Source organism: Scophthalmus maximus, chromosome 4 (genome assembly GCF_022379125.1).
Source record: "Scophthalmus maximus strain ysfricsl-2021 chromosome 4, ASM2237912v1, whole genome shotgun sequence".
NCBI classification, from domain to species: domain Eukaryota; kingdom Metazoa; phylum Chordata; class Actinopteri; order Pleuronectiformes; family Scophthalmidae; genus Scophthalmus; species Scophthalmus maximus.
The window spans coordinates 8,609,377-8,637,154 of record NC_061518.1 but is presented as its reverse complement, the minus strand read 5'-3'; the positions used below and the strand labels follow the sequence as shown (position 1 = coordinate 8,637,154).

General features: G+C 42.8%; 1 protein-coding gene across 1 annotated transcript; it reads right to left on the bottom strand.

Moving 5' to 3' along the window:
* On the bottom strand, window positions 1–27,422 carry LOC118302389 (mothers against decapentaplegic homolog 3). Its single transcript, XM_035628468.2, has 8 exons — window positions 26,834–27,422; window positions 7,984–8,177; window positions 7,598–7,732; window positions 6,522–6,647; window positions 5,426–5,638; window positions 5,150–5,287; window positions 3,737–3,881; window positions 1–2,588 (listed from the first exon to the last, which is right to left on the bottom strand). The coding sequence occupies exons 1-8, from the start codon at window positions 27,034–27,036 to the stop codon at window positions 2,465–2,467; spliced, it is 1,278 nt and encodes a 425-aa protein (XP_035484361.1). The 5' UTR covers window positions 27,037–27,422; the 3' UTR covers window positions 1–2,464.
* Window positions 27,423–27,778: the final 356 nt, after the last annotated feature.

The following is a 27,778-nucleotide window of genomic DNA, read 5'->3' as shown; positions in this document are numbered from 1 at the left end:
TCACCACAAGATATATATTTTATTCGTAGACCAACAATAATAAACAAAAATATAAAGCATCACATCAACTTTTTTTATAGGCAGAGAAAAATAAAGGGGTATCATTTTATACAAGACATCTAACAAGCAATTCAGGGCAAAAAAAAAAAAAGTCACAACTAATAATAACAACGATTAGAGAAAATCGAAAAAAAATTAGACAAGGGGGAAAAAACAACACAAGCACTATAACTTGAAGTGTATAAAAATGACAAATTTGCTTGCAAAAATATTCCCTACTGGGTAATTACACTGACCACGGGGTTCAAGAGCCCGCCAGGATCAGGACTGCTGTGTTCAAGGACACTAAAAAGCTCTACAAAGAGCCGTCTTGTCTCAGATTGGTAGATGCTACTGTTTCTGAAGACAACCTGACATCATATCTTTCACAAAGGTTCAACAGCTACCAGCTTTAAGTCAAAAGTGAAATCTCATGGCTCTGCTGTTCTTCCGAGTCCCTATAATGTTAAGAGTTTAGCACCACTGGGCTGGCATTAACATCAGAAGCTGCGTTAATGTAAATAAGTACTATAAAAAGATTCAAAAACATTGTCCGTGTTCGCCCACTGTGTCTTTGTCTAATGTTGTGGAACCAGAAGGAAATCAATCCACTTCCACCGCAGTGGGTGGCTGAAAGGAAACGGGACAAAAGCTACGACTATGCTTTTCTATTTCACCAATTATTTTCTTTTCAAGCATATTTTTTTGTTCTCCTGCTTCCAGCAATTATTATCATTCCTGCTTCCAACACTATGAAGGTGAAGGGTCAAATGATAACACATGTAAGTTCTACATGTACATCGACCTACACGATAAAAGGGCCATCAGATTGAGTGGGTTGGGCTATTTACACGCCTCCGTCCGTCTGAACACTTCCCTTTTGTAAAAAGCTGTGCTTTGTACTGACACTGCCCTCGTCTTCACAGGTAGAAAAATACAAGGTGAGTATCCTCAGACCCGCCGGCAGTATATTTCTGTCATGTCATGCAAAACACACATGTGAACACCTAATTGTTCAACAGAAATAATTGGTAGCAACATTGACTTTCAAGCCTCAACAGCCATGCATCTGGTTTCTGTACAGAACTCTGCTCTTTTTTACAATCCTGAGTGAACAAAACATTGAGATTACTGATGGTTAAAAAATAGGAAAAAAATGTCATGGCCTGCCGAGAGAGACAATAAAGATAAAAACAAAACGGGAAGTCGTCTTGCTGCTTTCTTAACACTTCAAAGCTTCCTGCAGCGTACTCATGTCACACACAACGATGTGTCGTGTGTTCAATTTGTAATTTGACTAAAAGTTTGCAGAACAGTACAGTATGTGAGATGTTTTCAAGTGCTGTATAAAAGCCTATAATGTAATAACTACGACACAATTCAATGCTGCAAAACGTATTTTGCAAATTGGCGAAAGCTTCCTGAAATAAATGCAGGCAAAATTTCACGTAGCCCCTCTGACAAGTTCTACTGAAGCTATGAATTACAAATGTCATTGAATGCACTTTGTCCACATTGACAATAGTAACGTTTTACAGAAGTGCATCATCCTCTTGATGCCAATTGACGAATATCATTGTCTTTAAATACTCATATGTGGGGTTTAAGAGCTCTACTGTGTCCTGAAGCATCAGACTGCTTCGTAAGACTTGTTCACATCAGTGAATAGTTTCCATCTATCAGGGGGGAAAAATTGTTGGTTGGTCTGATTTCTTGCTTAATCATTTGTTTCTGTCTGAAATTCTGTTATTTTCCTCAACAGAGTCTGAGAGGCTGAATAAACTGACGGTATGAAAACCAAAACGATTTGATGTACTAGATTTTTTTTAGCATCGTCCTTCACAAGGTGTTTAAAAATGATGGTTGACCATTTCCATTCATCTTAAAACACTTTCAAATGCCCGAATACAGAGCTACAGTCAAGTGAAATGCATTTCAACATGATCTTCCTCATGTTTGACCAAGCTGTTATTAATGCTTAAAAAATTCATTCTTTTTTTTTTTTAGATCCATGGTTCACTTAGACATCTGTACAATTAAAAAAAAAGTAAAAATCATGAAATTTCAACAAAAGAGCAAAGAAAATAAGAATCTCTCAATTGAAAAAACAAACAAAACAAAAGGCAGCAAGAAAAAAAAAATTGCCATCAAAATAATTCTGGACAAAATGTGGAGATCATACCAACATGGTTCTGCTTTAATGCACTTGTCCCCTTTCGCCACAAACAACATATAGTATATAAAAAGTGCTACTGACAGCTGGTGGGGAGGAAGGACCGAGTAACAGGTCGAGGAGGGGGCTCGTCGTCTTTCCGTACTTTGTGTAGCTCGTGTTCTTTTCTGCGTGGAGTCTGTATGTGTTTTTTTTTCTAGTCACGTGACAGGAGAGGTGGTGAACAGGAAGCGGGTGGATGAAGGATCTTCCCTAGGAGACGCTGGAGCAGCGGATGCTGGGGGAGCCCATTTGTGTGAGCACCTTGTCGAGCCACTGCAGGGGGCCGTTCAGGTGGAGCTCGATCCAGCAGGGGGTGCTGGTCACCGTCTGTCGCCTGGGAGACGCAAGGGAAGCGGAGACAGATGGTCAGAGTGTTAAGAAGACCAGAGCGGTTTCAGCAAAGTCAAACTACTGCTCTTGAATGTTTGCCGTGGGAGGACAACACAAAGAGGCAAACAAAAGTAACCAAAAAAATGAACAACAAACTGGATGAATGAAGGTTTCACACTTTAGTTTGAACACAACTTACTGCCAGTTAAGACAGAGTTTAAGTTTAAAATAAGGTTTATTGTGTGAACTGAACTGAAAAACCAACCAACCTCCCCCTGTCTGTTTTTCTTCTTATGGGGATTGGAAATTCCTAAGATTGAATCTATATTTCATGTCCACAAAGATTTCCTCCGATTTATATGGTTTGTTTCCATAATACTTTGTTTGTCTTAATAAAGATGCAACAGATAGGGTCTTTCAAAGATCTTTCATTCATCTCTAATTTTGTCTGCTTTTTATGAATTGAAATAGAAGAAAAATGACAAAGGGAATGAAAAACAACTAACAGCCAGCCTGGGAAGAGACCGAGAGAGGGAGGTGTGGGTGGAGGGAGAGAAGAAGGAGGGCTTGGCTGGTCCAGTAACCTGAATCCTGTTTCTAAGTGTATCCACATGTCAGCATTTGGTCTGGATGACGACTGGTGGAGCACAAAGGTTTCTCCCCTTGTGGAAACCTCCTGTGCGGACTCAACTTTCATCCAATCGTCTGATCCCCTTCATTCCGTCTCCTCCTTCCTTACTATCAGTGAGTCAGACCGTGTGGAAAAAACAGGGTGGGGATGAAAGAGGGAAAGTCTGACATCTCTTTTTTGACGCAGCACATGTGTGTTTGTTTAAAAATAGTCTGGCGTGCCAGCTGGGGCCTGTTTCTACTGATGAGGCTTCCGGCGACGTCACACACCGGATTCGCCAGAGTGTGAGCAGATGCCCGGGAGCGGGGGCGGCTGGATTGTGGGATGTGATTCACAGTCTGTTTGTTTCTATTGTCTGTGTTTACATACGGGGCCCGCTGAGGAATTGAACTTTGCGCAGCGTTGCTGACAAGTTGGTTTCGGGCTTTATCATCTGTGAGGCAGTTCAGCTCACTAGCGGTCAAGGTTTACGTTCGGGGAAATGAGTGAGTGGTTGCCGTTAACCCAAAGCTGCAGCTTACCTGTACTCGGCTCCCCAGCCCTTGACAAAGCTCATGCGAATGGTGCACATCCTGGTGAGTTGGTACACGGCCTCAAAGCCCTGGTTGACTGACTGGGCCAGCAAGGCAGCAAACTCCTGGTTGTTGAAAATCTTCAGGTTACATCCTGGAAGAAAAAGACAAACCAGGACAAGATGCTTTAGACAAGAGACACTTTAATTTCATTACTACTTTTCATCGAAAGATCTTTTGCCCTTCACATGTTATTTAGAGTGAGCTAACATGAGAAAATCAGCGGATTTGCAGTGTTTTACACTAAAATAAACGAATTAATTTACAGCATAGTGGTATTTTATAGTGATCCTGAAGCAAACTGGATGTGAACTGAATTTCTCTGTGAAGGGAATCTTGAGGAGAGCTGTTTTTTTGTTTTTTTTACAGAACTATTACTAGATCTGACATAATAAGATTTCAGTGAGTATTATTTAAAAGTGACTTGGAACTGACACGTAAAATGCTGACACATTCACGTTTGGTGGTGCATGTCTGAAATGTGAAAGTGACTCAGACAACAAAGTGTGCCATAAGTCAACAAGAGCCTGGTGAAGAGGAACAACTTTTGTTTTTATACGCAGACCACACTTCTGCTAAAGGGGATTACTCTGGACTGCTGACGAGGGGAAGTGATGGGCCGGATATGGCCTCTGTCGTTGACGTGATCGCCGTGATGACACTTGTTCTCCATCGTCCATTTTAAATGAATCTAACTTAATTAAAACTTGGCTGGAGAATATGAGCCTCTGGTCCCGAAAGTGCTCGAAATGCATTTCTGCAATTTCAACGATTGAGTCTCCAGATATAACTTTTCTCTCAGGTCTGATAGTTGGGAACAACAACACCACAACTTCATACAGGACCTTTTTGAGGAACACACGTGGAAAGGTGAATAAAGGCATCTGCAAACCTATTTGTTTTTAGTGTATGTTGGCCTCAGGCTTCTTGGATTGAAGTTCTCATAATACACACGCTCTCCTTTCAACAATTGGGCTCCAGTGTCTTAATAAAGGGGATCTCGACATCTGGACAAAAGGACCTGAGGATCAAGCCGCCAACCTTGAGATTAGTGGACTACTCGCTCCACCTCCTGAGCCACAGCTACTTTCCATTCCCAGTTTTGCCTCTCGATTTTTCTTCCCATCAACCTCTGTCACTCTTTCTTCTGTCTCTCGCTCTGCCTGCTGTCTTTTTTCTCTCTGTCTCTCTCAGCTTGACGCGCACACACACACACACACACACACACACACACACACACACACACACACACACACACACACACACACACACACACACACACACACACACACACACACACACACACACACACACACACACACACACACACACACACACACACACACACACACACACACACACCTGGAGGGATCTTGCAGACTGTGGCGGGGTGCCAGCCGTAGCGCTGGTTACAGTTGGGGCTCTGCACAAAGATGGCGCTGTCGCTGAGACACTCTGCAAACACTTCTCCTCCGATGTAGTACAGCCGCACACCACGGCCTTGAAGAAAACAGGGACAGAACAGAAAGCTCCTCAGATAAAAACTCCTGACACAATATTTAAAATGCAAACAAGAAAAAAAATGGGTAAAGGAGCACAGTATGATGATGAATGCTTATCATTTGAGTGGAGCCCTACCGATATGTCTGCGTGTTAACTCCACAGACGCATTGCGGTTGACGTTGGACAACAGGCCCAGACAGAAACGCTCCGAGTTGGAGGGGTCCGTGAAGCCATCAACTGTCAGCGACGGCTGCGAGGCGTGGAAGGTCTCTCCTACTCGCTGGTTCAACTCGTAGTATGAAATGGAGCACCAGAACGCCGGCTCACAGTACGTCACTGGCTGAAGGTCTGAGACAGAGACAGAGAAAGATTAAGTTTTCAATGCTGGGTGCCTGTGAATAGGCTGAGATGAGCAGATCACTTTGAAATGTTGTGATTAAAATGATACAGGAGAAAGGAAACTGGAACAGAATAAGAAGTGGGCGCAAATCAGAAAAATAATGGCCAGAAAACTGAATGGATGGAAGGGGAAAATGGAAATGAAGAGCAAAAAAGAAGAGGCATAAAGTGGGAAATGTGGGGAGAAAAGGGGCTGAGGTGGATGTAGAGGGGGAAGAGAAACGCCACCAAAGAAAACATTAGGGTGGGCGTGCGTCACAAAATGTCAAATCCATACGCCGTTTCCCAGAAGCTTTTAACAGACGAAAAAAAATGTGGAAACTCAGCCCTCACTGATGGGACAGTGGAGCGAAAATGGTCAAATTACAGGCTTATCCGCGATAGTTTTCAGTAACTTCAACTGAATCTGGTAATTTGCTCTTTTTCCACTCCACACGGCCGCTCTCTAACAGCTTCAGCATTTCGTCCTTGGCTTTGAAGTCCAGAACAGAGCTGGACGGCACCGTCAAATGAAACTGGTGCGATTCTGTTATTTCACCAGATGCCTTCCAGCCGAGACCCCTGGCGTTTTTCCATCCTGATAGAATAAACGTAGGATATTGTCATTGATGTTAGTGTTGGCTGGAAGGCGTCTTGGCCCGTTTGGCAGCTCACATGGTGCAGGGAAGACAAAGGCTTCTTTCATCACCTGGTTTCCTCTTACAAAACTGGAGTTGAATCAAACAGAATTCCCACCGGGCAGATGCACCATTGACTCATTTGTCTGTGTGTGTGAGCGCAGACGGACAGGAAAGTACACAAACACACGCGTGCACAGACACACATCCCTCACCTAGGTTGCTGTGTGTGGGTGAAACGGGGTTCGGTGACAGGTTTGGGGAGCTTGTGTCCATGCTGTGGGTCATCTGGTGATCGCTGGTCTCCCCATCCTCACTGAGGTAGCCTGGTGGCGGCGTTTCTGAGACAAGTACAGGCACACGGCAAATGACTCATGTTGAACAACAATTGTTCGTCCATTCACAACTACAAAGATGTATCACTATGTCAATCTAAAGGTGAATTAATCAACGGAAAACCACTTATGATTTAATAGCTATAAATCCGTTTCTAACACCATACAGCAACATTGACGTTATTTGAAATCACGCATAAGTTAAAAAGTTTTGACAATGTGAAGAATGCACTTTTAGGAACAGATTAACTTACTAACTTACAAACTAAAGAGCAGGTTAACTAATAGGAGTCTATATGCGGCTAACCAAAGAAAACAAATGTCCAAATTATCCAAACAACTACTGGTCAACAAGATCTAATTGTCTCTTGGCAATAAACTCTGACTGCTCAAGTGACTAAACGGAGAAGACGACAATGTGGTGGATTGTCTACACAATGTATAGATAATGTAAACAGTCTGACATTCGACATGGTATGAAAGATTCTCAAACAAAGACGAGTCAGAGACATTGAGCCCTGTCTTAAATGCAAATCATAGAAACAAGAATAATAAGTGTCTTTGTTAGTTTCAGACCAACGCAGTTGTCATTACGTTGCCACGTTGTTTAAATGGCAAATGCACTTGCTTGTTCTCAAAGTGAAACCGTTTCCTCCTCACTGCATGGTAAATCCACCCCAATAACAGCACATCTGGCACAAGGGCACCTGACTGTTAAAGGGAATGGGAGATGGCACTCTGATTGGTTTATGGCATGTTATGCCCAAAACCCACCCATGATTAATGAGACTAAATGAGAGTAAGTGCAGCGCTTGGTACCGCAACTTTTTTCCGCTGTTAAACTAGCGCTAGTGGATTTGGACACGCCCTGAATGCACTTGTACCATATGCACGCACTTAAGAGCACGCCCTTCAGACTGTTCAAATAGAGCGCTGAGTGTGAATCATGCCGATACCTGGTATGTAGTTGCTCTGGGGTTCAATTCCAGCAGGGAAGTTGGTGTTTTCAGGGATTGAATGGCTGTAGTCATCCAGTGGCGGGAACTCACTGGGGATTTCTGTGTGTCTGGGCACCAGGACAGGTGGGAGAACTGTACAACGGACAGAAAAAAAAGGGTTACATTTCTTGATAAATCAATGTGTGTGTAATGAAACACAATTAAAAAACAATACAACTTCAGTATGCAATAAAACAATAAAACAAAGTTATTTGCCTTGAATAATAGGAACAAACTGTCTCTTTCCATAGAAAATAACCCTGACAGCAAAGTGAACTTTGACAAACTGTCAAACTTCTTGGGATGAGAACCATGATAGTGTCTGCAGACGAGAGCCGTCATACCTGGTGTCTCGACCCTCTGGTAGTGGTACGGGTTGACGCACACTTCATCCTTCTTTGTGTGGAAGGCGTACTCGCACAGCTCCACAGCTCGCAGCTCGTGGTGGGACTGCAGGTCGGGCCAGCGCCACAGACGGCAGTAGATGACGTGGGGCAAACCCTTTCTGTGGGAAACCTGCAGGCGGCCATCCAGAGACCTGCAGACACGAGGAGAGGAAGAGGCAGAGAGGTTTGTTGACAATGTGCAACCTTTAGTTATTAAAATGCTGGTCGTCTGGTCCGAACAAAAATGTGTTACATGCTGTATAACATTAGACTATTTACTCAGAAGTTTTCACCGGTAAAGACAACTTCATATTTCCTTGATTTCCTCACTCATTCTCCTTTTCTCTATTCTTTCTTATACTCTACGATTTGACCTGCTATTGATATGATTGTCTCAGTAGTTTGAATATTGACTGTTACATCCTGTGGCGTCTGTTAAAACGTGTGTTGTTTAATGTTTGGAAACTTTACGAAGCTCCGTGATCAAAATGCTGAATCTCTTATAAACTATTTGCAGGAACACAACCTTTACTTTACAGTACAGTGTCGTTGAAAAATCTTTTTTAAATTCAGTCTTTACATTAGAACCCCCCCCCCAAAAAATAATCTGTCCTCCAAGATGCCACCACTCTGTGTGGTGTTCACTATTGTTGTTAAGTTTGGGCACCGACACTCGCTCCTACTGGCGACGGTCCCAGCTGTGTGTGCACTGGTCATGAGGCGATAATGTCTAATAATATGCAGCCGGCAATGAGTATACAATATGTATTAGAGGAACTCCATTGTGTTGTGTAACACCTGCACTCATTTGGTAAACAATACCGTTGGCGTGGTGATAGTTTAGGTCGCCGGATATTAATGAGCCGTGGTTCGACGTTCAGATTGACATAATGAGGTTGTAGCCTGTAATCTCTGAGCACAATGACCCATGACAAAAAAACTCATCATCTTATGCAAGAGGCAACAGCCACATATGTCCCTCCTCTCTCTCTCTCTCTCTCTCTCACCCACTCACTCTCACATAAATACAGAGTAAGGGTCAAAGGCTTAAGCTAAAGCCCTTCAGAAGGACAAATATCAGTCCGCAAATGAAAACAAGGCTGCGCACTGTCCAACCACCGAGAGCTCAGCAGAGGCCCATCTGGGTCAGCCATTATTGTGTTTTAATTTTTCATGGCAAAGGCTTTCATTCCCTGTCTCTGTACTTTGAAAGAGGCTGGGCAGCGTGTGTGTTGGTGAGTGCTTCAAGTGCACACGAGCATGCAGCTGATTAAGCAAAGCTGTTAAAGGAAGAAGGCTTCAGAAACTTAAAAAACCTCATCCGCACAGTCTGCAACGGAGTCCCCTGACGTGTTAATGCCCGAACTTTGTACTGCATGCACTTCATGCAGGTTCACACAGCTACAAACCTTTATTCAGGTTCGTAAAAAAAGAAGCGGTTTGTGATCATAATGTTCACCAGCTAATAATTTAAACTTAAAGGCAGAGGTCTCCTCAACCATGAAACACGACTGTGGTCAGTCAATACCACATAACAGCAGGTTTTCTTCACACATACAGTAAGAAAGACAAATCTTGCTCATTGAGACAACTGCTTTGTTCAGTGATAATGTGCATTGTACTGTCTTTATTCACGATGTTTGATTCGCTATTAGTAATGAATATATCATGCTTGGATATATCATTACTTTTTTCTATATTTCCATGAAATTTGTGTTGGATTTTAACTCATTTTTTCACTAATGTTTTTTTTCCCCTCTATTTTGAATATCTCCTTTGCTGCTGTAACACAGCAAATTTTCCCATTGTGGATTATCTTATCATCTTACCATCTTATCTTTACAGGTAGTTTTTAAGAGGGAGCCACAGCAGCATCAATCAGGATATCCCAACAACAAAAACAATATAATTCCTAACAACATAATAGTGTAATATTGTACTAGAGGTAGCACTGACACAAAGTGTGTGATAAAAGAGCACCAAGACTCCAGGTTTTTTTTGAATCAAGCACAAAAAAACAACACTTCTCAGCTTTCGATCTTGGTGTTGAGAGGTTTGGCTGCTTCCACGAGTACAATCTGGATCCTTACTCAGACCAGACGAATAAACTGTAACTCTTTGGTTTTATTATGCAATCAGGCACAAAACCTTGTCCACGTCGAGCTGTTGCTTGTGCTGCTGATGAGCATTACATTTTGATATAAAATGTCTTTCAGGTTGGTGTTTGTGAAGGGCTACCTGTGAGCAACTGTTCCTCTTTTCTATTGCCGTTTTCCTGTGTTTGACGTAGATCAAGTCGTGATTTATTGAGGCTGTTTCCCTTTGCCACGTTGCATACTTTTGCTCTGGTTTTTCACTGAAGCAGCAGCAATTCAGTCCTTTTTTGTACCTCAGTAACTTGACTTAATAGTTTTGTTGGACAAAATAAAGCAAACAAAACACTGTAAGTAGCTTTGAAATCATTAAATTGCGGTCGCAAAGGCAGCTGAAGATGTGAATCATAGGATCAATTGCCCAAAGTCACGATGCCACGAGGGAAACACATGAAGAACGCATGTGTGAAGAGGAACAGTGATCACATGTGGACACTCACAACTCTGACCGAAAGGAAAGATGTTTGTTTGATTACAAAATAAACTGTGCAAGATGGAACAAAACCTCGCTGACATAATCCGCAAAAAATGTACATAAAAGATTCAAAGAAGTAGAATTTTACGTAATGTTATTGTGGTTGTACTGCGGGGTGTTTCCTTACTACTCTGGAGCAGGAAAAGTAAGAAAAATAAAACTTGTTTAATGGTCAGATGGGGGCTGATCTGATGTCAGTGGTATGTGTGTTTTGTCGCTGCTGCTGCTGCTGAGTGGGTGTTTGGTGGGGCTAGACTCTGTGTGGGCTGAGACAGACATGCACACACTGCAGTGGCATTACCGGCTAGTTGGTGTCCTACTTAATGTCCTCGTCTTTGTAAAGCTCCTTCCAGTCAGTGTTTGTAAAGAAAAGGGTTTACAGAAATAGTATGGGGTGAGTCACACTAATGAAGGCCATCGCTGAACTGCACACGTGCAATAGGAGACAGAGGACCTCCTGTAGCATCAACCAGGAACAACCAACATCACTTTATTTCGAAGTAACAAATACCAACCTCACAAATGTGTCTCACACTGACGCTACAGGGCAAAAAATGTGATTCTAAACTTAGTTATATCCAAGTGGCAACCAAGCGTAACGAGGCACTTCCACGTTGGCTTCAATTTCCCACTGACTATGTCCATTTTTATATATAGTCAATGGTTATTATGGCCCAAAATTGGCAATTATTCCTCATGTCAAGTCAATGGCGAGTCAAATCTGGTTCATTTATGTACATGCACTGTTGGTGCCCTTGAAACACAAGGGCACCAACAAATCCACCTTCTCCAAAAAGACAGGGAACAAGTTCGTCAAATCTAAGGAACATGGAAATCTGGATAAACTGAGGCTGATATTAATATATAATATATAATATATATTTGAACTCTATTCACGTATACAATAGCCAACCTCAAACCGTCCATCTTAACCTCAGACTTCACATTTCAGCATGTTTCATTTTTTGGGGCAGGAAACTCAACACTTCTCAACTCAACACATCGTTCACAATTTTCAGATTGAGATCTTTCATTGGAAAAAAGTAGGACTTATTTACATAATAGGAGGCAGTGCTGATCTATAAAGTATTAAAAAAAGATAGCTCCACAGTGAGGAAGGACAACAATTAACTGCTCTTAAATGTGTTCATGATAAAAAAACAGGATATAATAAAATGATTTGATACTATGAAAGGAGTTCCATGTTTTTCACAAATGTGCAATTTCTTCTTGATACCTACATTTCGTTGATGATACTTCTGTACTGAGTAGGATTTTGTATTGACAACTTAATTTTTTTTGACTTGAATATTTCTTTCACCACTGCTGTTTGTGAAAGGACAAAAACTAAAATAAAGAAAAACAAACAGCAACCGTCAAAACTCTGTGCACATGAGACACATGGACAGGTCCAGGCACACACGCACTACAGCCATCTAAATCTGGGTGACTCACTCTATTGAGGCGATTTATGACGCCACACTGGATGAGACTTTGATGAGAAACAGTTTACTGACAGTAAAAAAAAAACACCAAGCCTCAGTTTGTTGTTTAGAGGAAGAGCCAGTAGCACTGTCTAAACAGACGACCTCACATTCTGCAAAACACTTCAACATGATTTGAAGCTCAGACTCCCTCAACTGTGTCGCAGAGGGGAGAAAACTGTGACCCCAAATTCCCTGGTGGGTCTGTGTGTGTGTGTGTGTGTGTGTGTGTGTGTGTGTGTGTCTGTGTGTCTGTGTGTGTGTGTGTGTGTGTGTGTGTGTGTGTGTGTGTGTGTGTGTCTGTGTGTCTGTGTGTGTGTGTGTGTGTGTGTGTGTGTGTGTGTGTGTGTGTGTGTGTGTGTGTGTGTGTGTGTGTGTCTGTCTATGTTCCAGAATGAATATTTGAGGGACATGGGTGGGATCCAAGAATCCCAAAACTCCGGCCAGCACTTTTCGACATTCAGCCCCCTCCCGACAGCAGACTGATTTTATTTACAGACAAAGTAACAGCAAACTGAAAAAAAATAGCTGGATACCAACGATGAAGGAATAGCATTATTTTGTTTCGCTGAAGAAAAACGTTGCTTGCTATACTCACTTCTTTTTCCTCAGACCAATAATGTTACGGTGTAAACGCTGCAACTAACAGCGGCGATCTGCAGATTATCTACTCGATCACGCAATTTTAAGTATATCATTGAAGCTGCTTTCAGACATGCACTGAAGTCCGGACATTTTCCTGAAGTTCTCCGGAGGGGGCTGTATGTGAGGACATCAATGTCCTGGGACGTGACATTTTGCTCTGGGCACTTTCCTGAACTTTTCCTGCCAACCTCCCCAAGTAAAAAAAAATTCTATGCTGCTGTTGTGAACACAGACAATGTGACTCAGACAATCTCTTGCTGCATTTTTTGTGTGGAAGGCAAACTCCGTGAAATGTCTGCACGCAAAGTCTGAGACAAACATAAAAGAAAAGAAAATGCTTACATTTGAGATGTTGTAACTTGTTTGCTTGTAAAATGACATAATAACTTATAAAATATTCAAATAATTTAAATTTTTGGTTGCTTGACCAATGAAGATAAACTGAAAAAACAAATGTACAAACATCCACTGTTCTTTCTTGGTTAGATTTTTACTGCCATGTCATGTAAAACTTGTTAAAACATGCGTGGGACTGTAAATCTTTACACCATCTTGACTCCCTTTCTGATTGAGCACAACAGATGAAGTGCTGACATTTCTCTGTCGAAAGGCAGTCAGAGGGAAATTGATGTACAAGAATGAAAGGGACAAATTGGTATGGATTTTTCTTGCCACAGGGGAAATTGTGTCGACATAATTGTGTGCCATGACCTGAAGCTGAGGCTGAACCTGACCTTTGTGCCCTAACCACATTGTCTGTTTGTGTGACAGAGGGAGTGCAATCTGCGCAAGTACGTACACACACACACACACACACACACACACACACACACACACACACACACACACACACACACACACACACACACACACACACACACACAGGTAAGTGCGACAGTAAGATAAAATAACTAGGTGGGTGTGTGGGTGTGTGTGTGTGTGTGTGTGTGTGTGTGTGTGTGTGTGTGTGTGTGTGTGTGTGTTTGGCTGATTCATAAAACAGACTGAGACAGAGAAGATTGAGCTTTACTAAACTGCGGAGGAAGAGGGTGGGAGTCAAAACAAACAGGCATGCCCAGTTACGCTCACAGACACAAACGTACACTGTGTGTGTCAGGCTGGCTATGGTCCGAGAACACACACACACACACACACGCACGCACGCACACACACACTGCTGAGACCTTTTGACACGGACCTTTTACGACTCTCTGCCCAGCTTTGAACTTAAATGAAAGTCGATTATTTTCTCGATTAAACGATTAGTTGTTTGGTCCATAAAATGTCTTAAAATGGTGAAAAATCACCATCATGTTTCCCAAAACTCCAAGATGATGTTCTGTTTTGTCCACACAGCAAACATATTCAGTTTACTGTCATAGAGGAGCAAAGAAACCAGAAAATATTCACATTTAGGAAGCTTAAATCAGAGAAATTTTACTCTTTCTTTCATAAAAACTACTCAAACCGATTAATCAAATAATCAAAATAGTTGGCGATTAATTTAGTAGTCGATTATTAATCGATTTACTGTTGCGGCTCTAGATTGTACTTTATTTGTTCTCGTCTTTGAGGGTGTTGATCATTATTAAGTTAGCTATCTCTTGTGTAATTCAGAAATGAAAATAAGCAAGTGCCTTGAAAAGCACTCAGTCTGTCCTATCAGAGCCCGGAGTGGGGAGGACAAAGTGGGTGATGGATAACGAAAGGAGGCTGCTGCAGGACAATAGGCCTGGCAGACTGTCTCAACAGCTCAGGGCAGCTCAGAGTGTCTGTGACCAGGCCCCCCCCCATTCCCACTTAAACCCCCACCCCCCTTTTCCTCTCCTCCGTCTGTCCCGCTATCCCTCCGTCCCATTGCTGAGTGAGGGGTGAGGGCGGAGGGGGTGGGGGTGGGGGTGTGGTGTCGTAGAGCTGAAATGGCCTTTGTGCCTTTCATAAAGATCGTGGCCAGTCTGTCGAGCCATGAGCAACATGTTTGCCTTCTTCCAATAACCACATGTGAAGAGAATCATTCACTAATTCAGAAGAAGAGGAATCAGTTCACTTGGTTTTTTGAAAAAACCCGACACACGGCTTCTTCGCCGACCTGTGAAGTGCCATGCATTTCCAAAGTTATTTGACAATGACGTGTTATAATGTAGGAGTGTTGGGGAATTAATTTGCTCTAAAACTGCTTCTACTCCAGTTAACCTGTGTTAATCCCTTGTGGTGCATTCATTCAAGGAATTTGCATCAAAAGAATTAACTATATAACACAATTTCATATTAAAGAGTTTGAGTCCTCAGCAAGCTTGTCCTCAAGCTCTCTTTCCCTTCCTCTCCCACTTGAGTTGATAGGAGGGAGGTTTTTAAGTGTTATTGAATCAACAGTAACATAATAAATGGAATTAAACTCAGTAAAAGCTGAGCAGCATCTATATTCATCCCTGTCACGGACATGGGTTTGGCCTGTGTTGTTGTGTTGGTTGTTTTTACGTGTACATATGTTGGTCTATGTGTTAAATTCTTTTAAAAAACAACATGTTTAACTACGGTACAGGAGTGTTCAGAAAAAACTGGGTGGGGGTATTGTTTTGGATACTGGTGATGATATAAAATGATCCATTGAGGCCAGTCCAGAGTAAGAGATCCACGAGTTTTATCAGATGTCAAAACACTGTACATCGGTTTATAATAGCATGGGATAGGTTTTTAAGAAATATGAAAAGTTATTATGACAACAATTTAGATGAAGGTGGGCATGTGTGTTTTTGGTTAATTCAAAGTGTTATTTTTTTGGTAAAATCTTTTCTTTTGGTTTTTGCAATATGCTTTTCAAGGTTTTTGGACTGAAACAAGGCATATTACAGAACCAACAATCAAGAATCGAGCAAACAATCAAAAGATGAATCAATAATAGAAAGAAAAAAAAAATTGTGCAGTCTAAGGCTACGTCCACACTACATTTAAGTAATTATAAGGATCACTGCTTCTATGTTTATATCTGCCATCCACTCTACTCCTATGTTTTCAAGTGACTAAAACGGAGAAGTTTGGAAACGCTGCTGGCCCGCGGCGACGTTTGGAAATGAATTTTCACCATCGTTGTTTCTCGTTATAAGAAGTTTCTGTAACCAAGCAACCAAAAGCAGAGTAGACAATCTGCTTCCTGTTTACATTGGTACGCACATGCCCGGTGTTCCTGAGTGGACACGTTATATGATATTTCAGGCGTGTTAGTACGGACAGAGACGATCTCTAATTCGGAAGTAAAACACTCGTCTGGGTGGGGATTGTTTTAGTTTTAAAAGTAAAACGTAGTAGTATGGATGTAAGCCTTAGTTGTTTCACAATGTGGGACAGAAAGTAAAACCTTGGACTTTTTTTTAATTTTCAGATGGAGATTTTCTTAAAAGTCAAACTGATTTCACCACCTTATTGGTTAACAAATATTTTATTTTTGTGGGCCAGCAGCAGTCAACTTTAGAAAAGGAATGCTCAAAAAATGGCTTGTGAAGATATTCTGACACACAGACGAACATATTCCACGCACACACTGTACACACACACTCCTCCCACTCTCTGGAAAAGCCATCAGACTTTTCTTTTTCTTACAAAGAAAAAGAAAAGGGGGGGGGGGGGGGGGTTGAAGCAAACCAAGAATAGAGTGTGAGAGAGAAAAGCAAGTCCCACAGGTGATATCATAGGGCTGGAGTGTGCTGGGACCTGTGAAGGAGGGTATAATGTGGAATAAGAAACCAGGAGACAGACGACTGGCAAGGCCAGACGACAAATAAGTCTGGACTCGAAAAGAAAAAAACCTGGAAAGAAGATAGAGGACTGGCAACCATTAGTTTAACTGCTCATAGTCAATGAGCGGAGCAGCCTGTCTCTTCTCTTTCAGAATCAAAATGATGAATGACTGAGAATATTCCAGACGCAGGTCATCAATAAATATTTCAGCACAGCTAAGTCATTTTTCCTACAGTTTTGGGCTGTGGTTGTGTAGGCAGATGTTCTACCCCAGCCTCCAGCTGGATGTGATCAAGATATGAAGTGAAATGTCTTCAATAAAAATAACCTGTAAGTTTGCTTCATGATTTAGTGGGGCGTGTGTGGCATCTGACATTAACTTGGTACAACAAACAAAAACGTTGGGCGTTTTAAATTTGGATATTATCTGGGGACCACACTTCCTTCTAGAGGTGTGGTTTGATCACAATAGATCAAATCGGAATCGGGTTCTGAAAAACGTCAAATCTAATTCAATCCAAATATTATCGTTATTTTAATTGTAATATAGGAACCAGTTACCGGACAAACAGTGGCACAGTAAATTACAGTAAACAACAGAGGTTATAGGTTATGGTTATTCTGCTGTTTTGTAGAGTTGTGGGGGATGTGGTGTTCTCACCACATGTTTTATCACCACTCTGTGACATTCATTCACCCTGTGCTCACTCTTTCTTTTTTATTTTTTTTGGGGGGGAGGGGGGAGATTAAGGGTGGGGGCTGCAGAAACTGCAGAAGTTCGAGTAAAAAATTAATACATAGCTAACTTAAATTTATTGCTGGTGTCAATGTATTTTCGTTACCTGAGGGCAAACTCCTTGCGCTGCTACAGGTCAGGGAATCTGCAGTGTTGCAGAATTCGGTGTAGGCTGAGGCCCGGGCACTCATCCTTTTAAAATTATCAAGACTAACACAAGTTGTTTCTTTAACATGTTGGACAGTGGATAAATATTTGAACAAAGGACTTGCCATTCCTCGTGGTATGTTGGGTGTCCTTGACATTAGACTGTATGGGGGGATCCTCGCTGAAGTTTCATCTTCTTCTACTTTGACCAAAGTGGTGCCCTCAACTTTAGAGTAGATTTAAGGGTCAATGTTTCAAACGACTTAATTAAATAAACGCTCAAAACATTCGTTTTTTTCCAACAGTGTCTCATCTGGTGAGGCATAGGTAGTCCTGGACCATTTTGGAAACTGCGGTCATCGACACTGCTTATCTTGAACAACTTTTGCCCGACTTCTCGGCAAACTATTGCTCAGTTTCTGTATTTTGAGACTTTCACTTGTGCTCCTAGCTTACCGGTAATCTCCCCATTTCCTTATAAACCCCTGCTCCTTCATGTTAGGTTTTCCCACACATCCAGCTGTAGTCCAGCATCCAGAGCAGCAGCAGTCGCACTAGTGGCCAGTGGAGCACAAAGGCAGGTTTGTTGTCTGGTGAACGTGTCTGAGTGCGTGTGACTGTGTGTGTGCGTGTGTTTCTGCATCGTGCACACGCACTCCCCCGCAGATAGTGAGACGGCCGGGGCCAAGTTGAGGCAGCGCTGTCTCTCTAACCCCCTCCACCCAGGGTGCAAGCCACAAACCAAACAGCAGCCCACGCCCTCCTCAAAGCCCCAGCGGGCAAAAAGAGCATTCCTGTGAGCTGACTAACCACACACACACACACACACACACACACACACACACACACACACACACACACACACACACACACACACACACACACACACACACACACACACACACACACACACACACACACACACACACACACACACACACACACACACACACACACACACACACACACACACGTATGATGACATAAAATTCATATGATGTTAGGCTCCCTCTCAGCAGTCTGAATGCAGGATCACCCCTTTTTTTTTTTACTGGTATACAGTATAATGATGATATGATTTTATCACCTAAAACTACGTGACTTTTAATCAAGTTCAATGTGATTCAGTTTGAATATCAATAAAAACCCTCCAGTCAATTATTCATAAAGAGTGTAATTTTGTCAAGTTGTGTCAAAGTAGGAAGCGTGGAGACGGCAAATAATACCCCAAATTTGCACCATGAATTAAACATTTTCTGTTGGGATTAGAGTATAGATCCAAGAGGCTTTTTTTTCTCTCTGCCTAATAGACATGAAATGATAAAACAGCCAGGGGTCTTAGATTTTTTCAATTATCAGGGGGCACAATCCAACCATTTGCAATGCCTATGTGCGAGACCCATAAAATGTATAATTTTTTTGCCAGACCGAACATGTGCAAGGTTTGGTGAGTTGGGTCCCTCAAAAAAAAAAAAAGCGTTGCAAGATGGAAAATAAGAAGAACAATAGGGTCCTCGCACCTTTCCGTGCCCGGCCCCTGAATGTCACAGTGTTAGTGTTACCCAGCAGTAGCAACCAGCTGACACCACTGTGGTCTCACTCATTCAGGTTTTTGAGGTCAGTACTCTTTGGTTACAACAAGGTAAACACTATATAACACGGGTACACACACACACACATACACAGTGTATGCATCTGTCTGGACTCGAAGCAGGATCCCGTTTCTATAGAGCAGATGAAACAAAGATGGAAATCCTGAACCCAACTGAAGAGGGTAACTCATTATTGTCATTAGAGCAGACAACCACATGCAGACAGAAAACACACATAAACTCTCTGTGACCTGTCTTGTGTTGCGTCTCTGGCGGACAAAGCTGTCTCAGATGACTCATGAGTGATATTCGATGTGAAAGCTGCCTCAGTGAGTGACAGCGTGTGTGTGTGTGTGTAAGAACACCTTTGACCATATTTAAGCATAATTAAGATGAAAGTTAGGATTGGAAAATGGCCCAGAGAGAATCAGCACTGATCTCCTAATACACACCTGTATTGATAATAATCTGTCATTTATATTCTCTATAAGTCATTTGGTCCATAAAATGGGGAAAAATAAATGTTGTGTTTCCTAAACCCCAAGATGAAATGTTGTTTTATCCACAAACTAAAAATATTCAGTTTACTGACATAGAGGAGCACAGACACCAGAACATATTCAAATTTAAGACAATCAGATAATTGTGACTATTTTTCACAAAAACAACTTTTCTAATTTTATCGATAATCAAAATAGTTGGTGATTCATTTAGTAGTAGATTACCAATTGATTAATTGTTAAATCTCTAATAAAGACGTTCAATTGCTTTAATTAAGATGTGTAAAAAAGACAGGCTCTGTATCAAGTGTAATAATCAAGAGCTGCAACAATAGATCTATGATCTATTAGTCCATCAAGCAACTTTGTGATGTTTGTCAGTTTATAATTTTTTTCCAAGCAAAAATGCCAAACATTTTCAACTGTTATATATTTGCTGCTTAAAATTGTTTTTTTTCAGTCAAATATGAAATTTGATAAGATTATCTTCAGCTCGAGCAAATTGTAATCTGTATTTTTTATTGTTTTCTTAAATTGTATAGACCAAACAATCTTTAGAACATAATCAGCAGTGTAATAGATTAAGAGACAATAAATCAATAGCGGAAGCCCTAAAATAATCAGAACAAAATTTATAGAAATGTTTCAACAATGGGTTGGCTTTGTTACATGGCGTCAAGAGAGATGAAACTCTTAACAATAAAAGATTTGCCAGTCATTGTTGAGCATAATCGTTTTAAATCACATTTTGGTTCAAGTTGAAATTCACTGCAGCCCAAAACTGAGCTCAAATCTTCTTAACGTGGGCAGGTGTTGTTTAAAGTTTAATCTCCATCTTTGGTATAGCACGGTGCAAATACTGAACTTGCATGCTCATTAAATAAAAAGCCAGTATGCACTAATAATGACAGGATGCACAGACGTCTGCCGCCCAACTGTTAAATGACACATTCTTTTGATGTTGATCTGCTGTCTAGCTGGAAAAAACAAATCAGTTCTATCCTATCTCAGCTGTTAGCATGCTTATTTGTTTTCACGTACACCACACTAACCCTTCTTTTGCTAAGCCAGAGAATCCACCACGCCGCCTCCTGCCAAATATTCTGTCTCATTTCCGTCCTCCAATCTACACCCTTGGCTTTCTGGATTGCCTTGCTCTTTAACATTCTGATCTCAAACTTCAACCTCTCTTCTCACCTCTGTTGCTTTCAGTCTATTACTATTCTGTCTCCTTCATCAAAGCACATTATTCTACTATGACGACAGGTTCTCCCGTCCAGCACCGCACACAACACCGGGAATCCCCATCTCCTCTTCAGCGCTCTGTATTCTCCCTTTATCTCTCTATTAGTCCACCAACAACATGGACCTGGCTGATAAAAAACTGGTAAATGTGTGTTGGCGTTACTGGATCAAGCTGGAAAGAATGAATATGTGAAAGTGCTTGGACCAAAATAATATTAGAATTTTATAAAAACTTTTGTCATTGAACAGAAGTAGCAGACATTTTAACAAAATTGGCGCACAAAAGAAAATTTTCATTAAAATCAAAGCAATTTGATCACTGACTTAAGTTTTAAAGATTTTGACAAACATTTATGCAAGCTTCTGGTTATCTGTGCTACGGAGACATTTCTGCCAGGGCACATTGAGGTTCAATGTCCAGCTTTACAACCCAAGTCTTGGGTCCAAGTTTAATTTAACCAGGTTTTACGACAACTCTGACGGAGCTCATCCTTTGGTGTGAAACCGTGACCAAAGATTTTTCTATAACCAGAGAATTGCCACAGTAAGTAAATCTATCTGTTTTTGGTTGTCGCTCTTTCAGTCATTAATCGTGCTGCTTTCAAACAAAAAGACTTGCCGAAAGATTTTTCATGGGCTGACTAAATTTATCAAAGAAATACCCTTAAAGGGATAGTTAGCAATTTTAGAGAAAGATTGTTTCTCTCTTTGTTGTTGTTGATGTGTTCACTGCACTGGCTGGGGCTCGGCCCGCAGCCTCGGGTATGGCAGACCGACACGCTAACCCCAAAGCCAAAACCCCGGAGTCTTAACGCCTGTTGCTAGCACGTCTCTTAACGCGTTGGTGAGTGATGTTCACAACCTGCACACAGTGTTGTGAGGTGCGGGCATCAACTTTTTTTTTTGTTTTCAATTTACAGAGTCAGAGTTGCACTGAAAACCCTGATTTTCAGCATGCCTTTAATTATGATGAACGTAGCAGGAGATTGGCCGCGTTCAAAACAGATGGAACATTTTGGGAAAATTCTTTGGCGTCTGAAAGAGCTTGCAGGAGGCAGGACATGAAGATAATTCTGCTGCAGAAAGCAGTGTTTTTGATTTGACACGCCCACTCACTAACTGGGTGTGCTGAGATTTTCCTGCTGTATTCCCACATTTCTGGAAATTTTATTAGGGAAAAGTTTCAAAAATTATCTAGAGCAACAATTGCCGATATTGGCTTTCTCAAATACGATTCCTCCTGGTCTTCAGTGCATGTCTGAAAGCAGCTCATGTAAAAAGGGCACTGGTCTATCCCTTCCTATCGCCCTCTTTTTCACAGATATATTTCTTTCATTCTTATAAATATAATAATGGTAATTCTTGTCTCTTCACATTTTTTATGTGCGTTTGGGACTTCACTTCACTCCCTACCTCCTGCCCTGACATGCAGCAGTGTGAATCAGACAGCAGTCTTGCTGCCAGGAGGGATGTGTGTGGACAAGACAAAAGCACAACAAGGCACTGGCTCAAACCCACAGTAAGTGGAGGTAGGTACGAGTGAGGAATCCACTCCCCCGGGCTCTGTGAAAAGACACAACACACACATACACGCAAAACACACCTTTGATAATTTCCATGAATACATCATCAGTGTTCCCACACTAAACTGCTGTTGAAAAGTTCATCTCTGTTCTAATATGAAAAGACTGTTACTGGTAGGAACACAATGTTTAATACCTGGCAAGACTAGACAACCCAAGAAGTTGCTGAGAGAAAGTTTACCTGTTATTACCCTCTAACTGTTAACAAAGAAGTCCAGCTGATGTAATTTGTGAAAATATCTCTTCAGAGTCAAGTCTGACAATTGTCCATGATCATCAAATATAATTGACCCCTCGCGTGCTATGGATGGGGGTTTTGTCATCTTGTTTTTCCAATAATATTTCAGGTTTTTCATCTGCAATTGGTAGGTGCTGGCCTATTTGACATGCACACAAAAAACATGTGAAAAGTCAAGGCCTAACAAATCACTGTGTCCTGACCTGACACTGCTATGGTCAATGTGTGGGCCGGTTTGGGTAATCGGTTGATATTAGGGGGAACATCGTGGTTTTAGGTTGAAATAACTGCTTCCTCATGGTTAGGGGACCTTCATCATCTGGGTTAACGTTGAGGAAAAAATCGCTACCACCGCTAAAAGAAACTAACATTGATGTCAGTAGGAAACAGGAGGCGAGTAGCACCAATCAAGGTGTGACCTCCTCCATCTAACCTAGACTTTCTGCCCATGTCCAACTTTGCTCCACTGGGGCTTTGTTACTTCAGTGTAGGAATATCCAAGTTATTGGATGGCTACAGGACAACCACCTGAGATATTTACCAACCCAAAGGTATGACGGAAACAGACTCCACTTCTGTATAAATGCACTGAGTCTTCTTCAGGATAACAAAGAAAGTCACTTGTTAGTCATCCAGTCAATTCCAAGCAGTAGAGGCTACCACACTTCACATCCACCCCTTCATTCACAGTCGGAGACTGGTAAACTTTCATGGCTTGACGCACTTTACACACCACTGTTTGTGACTAACCCGAGATTACAGCTCATAGGAGGAAAGAGGATTTCACAAGGAGAAAGAGAGAGGGAGGGAAGGCAGGTCAATACCACAATGCCATAACTACTTGTTGTTGAGTGACTAAGGCTTGAATTTGAAGCATTCACTCTTCTCGGTGTGCTTCAGGAAAGTAAAAACAGCTCATTGTCAAAACCACAGTGACCTAAAAGGCAAGTAAAACAGTAGCCCTGCACAAGTGATAGGCATGGCCTGATATAGTGTAAAAGCCATTTGTTTTTCAAATGGCAAGCTTCAAATGGGAGTGTAAGTCAGCGGGACTGTGACTAATGTTATTTTTTTATGGCTTGTGGGCTTTATCCCCAGTGTAATGCTATTGGAACATATACATACACATTGCACAAGCTGCTCCATCGCCCACATCAACCACCTACACACAACCCACACCCAGAAATAACTTTCTCGACCAAATTCATCATGTTGTGATAACATGGCTTCTGACCTAACATGTTATTTTAAATGTTATCAAGCTGCTCCCCAGTCCATTTTAAATTAGCTGGCTTACCCAAGGTTCATAACATGTCATCTCTACCACCCGAACAGTGGTAAGTCAGGCGGATGCAATACTGACGTCAAACTTACAGGAAGCTGGGCTTTGGACTCAACCTATACAGTAAACATCATCAACTTTGTTTGACAGCACTGGAAAACATTAACCTTGAGATTTCAAAATCACAGGACTAAAGCCTCCGGAAATTTGCTATCTAAGTTGTTTCATCCCATAAATAAACACCACGAGATCAACAGATCTGGTATTCCACCACTGGACGTAACTAGTGACTCTATCAGTGCACAGTGCCTGCTTCCTTCAGCACTCAGCATCACAGCAAACTGTCATCAAGAGGGGTAGCGATGAGCTTCATCAGGGAGTTCATGTGTCAGGGAGACAGGAGCTGACCTCCCCATGGACAGGCCTGAACATGCAGGCAGCTGCTGTCAGCGGGCCAGAACATTGGGGAATTAATAGAAACAGCAGCTCTCCAGGGACACAGTTAGCCCACACTAACATCCAGCTCTGATCTGGGGTCATCTTAATGCACTCTGCCTCTTCCCCTCTGCATTAGCGGTGGGAAATATGAAACCGTGGATCACTGCAAACATTATTTAACTTTCCGGGTAGGCTTAACTCTGAATGCTGGCCCGGGCCTTTGCAAGCTGTGATATGCACAGTTGTGGCAATCGAGAATGTGGGAGTGCCCTGCGCCAGGCTCAGTTTTCATCTGACACACTGTGTGCCATTAAATACAAATTGCCCACACATGTAAGTGAGATTTTTGTGGACACAAGCAAAAGTTTGAGGCCTATATTTCGCAAAAATAGGGAGAGACTTAAAAAAAAGAAGCAGTGAACACGTACTCTGCTGCCAGTCTGTGAGTTACACCTGACTGAATCTAGAAGGACTTCTCAACAAATCCTACTGCAGTTTGTGTTCAAACTTGTATAGAAAGGTGTTGACGCAACTCTGCTGTCATTTCAGAGCGTGTTGGGCTGCTGAATATGTTTGCACTACAGTAGGAGGTCCACAACTCTAATTCAAGGCTACAGCTAATGATTGTTTGCACTATTGATTATTCAGCCAATTAAATTCCCAAACAATTGTTGGGTCTAAATGTCAGGAATGAGTTTAACATGCATTTATGATGTCCTACAACCCAATTTCCAAAAGTCTGAAACAACAAAAATATCAAATCATATATCACAAACAAAAGTGTATAAAAACCTCATATTTGAAAAGCTGGAATCAGCAAGGTTTTGATAGCTTCACTTGAAAAAAGAAACGAGCAATTGATAAATAAAAATCAAAATAGTTGCTGATTAATACTTTGTAAAGCAACCCTTTCGATTTGATGACTAATAATTTCCTCTGTGCCCTCACTCATATACGGTTCGTAAGGTGGATGAAACTTCCCTATTTGTTCTTGTGGCAACTGAGTGTATGTAACAGATGCTGTCCAAACACATTGAATAGTGCTGTTCACGCAAGGAGAGTGGCGAGGACGACGAAACCACAAACTACTGCTGATACTCTCATAATATGATGCACGCATTTTAATGGAACGGAGGTTAAACAAACTCAAGAAGACTTCTGGCAGACACGGCCTGTGTTGACTTACAACACCCCTCAAGCTCTTGCCCTTCAAAGCCTTTCAAGAATCCACAAAACTACACTATGACGCCAAATTCCAATTTGGATCATTTGATCTATATGTGGACAGATGGAAGTGGAAACGGGGCTTCTGTGTGGTTCATGGAGTTAAATTCGAGACTTATAAAGCGTGTTTCAACCTGCCAAAGTATGAGAGCGTGGTCTAAACCCAATAGAGACAAGAGAGGATTGTATGCCCCTTTGTTTCAGTTCTTCCCATTTGAATATAACGATAATTCATAAGTTCATGTATGTTGTTTGGCTGGGGGCGGCACTAGTTGATAAGCTGAGGAAGATCGAAGCGCTTCCTGCAGCACAACTCACCGTCAACAAAGGATTCCTCCTTTTGGTTTTGCACAAGTGTAACTAATAACCAACTCATGGCTCTTCTGCATTGCAGCGCATGTTTCTCCTTCAGTCTTTAAAATACCTTCCAATGCAATCAGTGCTTCCTTCAAAACTTCCCCCACCCCAACGACCTGCAGAAAAACCCTGATCGAGGCAGTGCAAGGACATGAAGGAGCCCACAGCTCCACACACACTCGCCTACGCACCAACACCACAGAGGAGAGAGAGAGAGAGACGGAGAGAGAGAGAGAGAGAGAGAGAGAGAGAGAGAGAGAGAGACGGAGAGAGAGAGAGAGGGAGGGAGAGAGAGAGAGAGAGAGAGAGAGAGAGAGAGTTCCAGATTAAGGCCAAGTTATATAACTTGGGACTCCATTTGTGCTTTTTGCATTGCATGTGCTCTGCAGCCAGGCTCGTCGATGCACAGACTACTACCTGCTCCCTCTGTCCACAGAAGGGACCTCGTTTTGAAAAGTGTCAGTCTGATCACAGCTGATCGATTTGTCTCACATTGCCCTCACAGTAAAGTGCACGTGCATACACGATGGATGGCAGCTCGCCGGCTGAGGTGTGTGTGTGTGTGTGTGTGTGTGTGTGTGTGTGCGAGCTAGCTTGCCTTGTGGACCAGTGTTAGCTCGTGAAGCTTTCACCTCAGCCTCCATGGTTAGTGTGTAATGAACCTTCAAGAGCCAGAGAGAGTTTGAAGATATTGACGCGAGGAAAGGAAGTGGAAGTGTCGAGGTGTGTGTGTGTGTGTGTGTGTGTGTGAGAGAGAGAGAGAGAGGGGTGAGCTAGAGTTAGCAGCAGACTGCAGGGCATGTTTTCTTTTTGCTGTAACAAGGTTTGTTTTAAACGGTAAGGCTGTGGTCCCTGGAGCCCGAGGCTGTGGCCCCTGGAGCCCGAGGCCGTGGTCCCTGGAGCCCGAGGCTGGGGCCCCTGGAGCCCGAGGCCGGGGCCCCTGGAGCCCGAGGCTGGGGCCCCTGCGTCCTTACCTCGGTATAGTGATGCATTTGGTGTTGGCGTTCTGCGTGGTGATGGCTCTCTCCAGCTCGTCCAGCTGGCCCGTCTTCTTCAGCTTCTTCACCAGACTTTTCACGGCTTTCTCGCACCACTTCTCCTCCTGGCCGTTCTGCTCCCCTTTCTTCCAGCCCAGGAGTCGTTTGACGATCGGGGGGGTGAACGGCAAAATTGACATCTCGACTTCGGTCAAGTCCGTCGACAGAACACCGGGTGGCACTGGCGGCGGCGGGCGGGCAGTTGTCCTTCCGCACGATCCGAGGCGGTGTTCTGGTGGAAGCAGATCGGGGTGATGTACTGGACGCCTCACGGACGCATCCCGGAGTTCAAGCCTCCACTTTCAGCAGCTCTCGCTCCGTCTGCGTCGAGCTCGGCGGCGGACTGTGCACCGGTGAGTCTGTTGCGCTGTGCATGTAGCGCGCCTCCGCCAGGGAAACTAGTCCCGACTGCACTTGTTCTGGTCGAGGCCTATTTTTTGAAGTAAAACACACCAAACTCGAGGGGTCCTCCGGACCACGTCTTTAACTCTCTCCCACACACGCACGCTTCAAACAAGGAAGTGAAAGAACTTAGTTGGTGTTTTAACACCGCGGATGCACCGCACTGACTGAGTGAGCACCACCCCCCCTCCCAGCCCCGCCCCCTTCCGATCGGCAAAGTTTGTCTGTGTTCATCCGCGGTGCTGCGTCCTGCCGGCTGAAGTCTGCCACAAGTCTGCATCAGATGCTAATGCAGGAGGATCTGCAGCCGAGGGTAGTCTCTCCGTCCGGGCTCCGGGCTGCACACCCAGAGCCGAGGTGGGCCGGTGTTGTGTTGAGCAGCTGGCCAAGTGTGCAGCGCTGATGTTGCACAATCCCCTCTGCCATTGCTCTCAGACTGGGGGGGATGCATGCGGCCTAAATGTTCTGTCGCTACCCACA

Bases quoted from the DNA above. Each gene is read 5' to 3' on its own strand.
- LOC118302389 (XM_035628468.2), bottom strand. From the start codon at position 27,036: ATGTCAATTTTGCCGTTCACCCCCCCGATCGTCAAACGACTCCTGGGC. The intron at 8,178-26,833 runs GTAAGGACGCAG...TCGTGTCTGCAG, and splicing joins AAATGCATCACTATACCGAG to GTCTCTGGATGGCCGCCTGC. The intron at 2,589-3,736 runs GTAAGCTGCAGC...TGCGTCTCCCAG, and splicing joins GGCTGGGGAGCCGAGTACAG to GCGACAGACGGTGACCAGCA.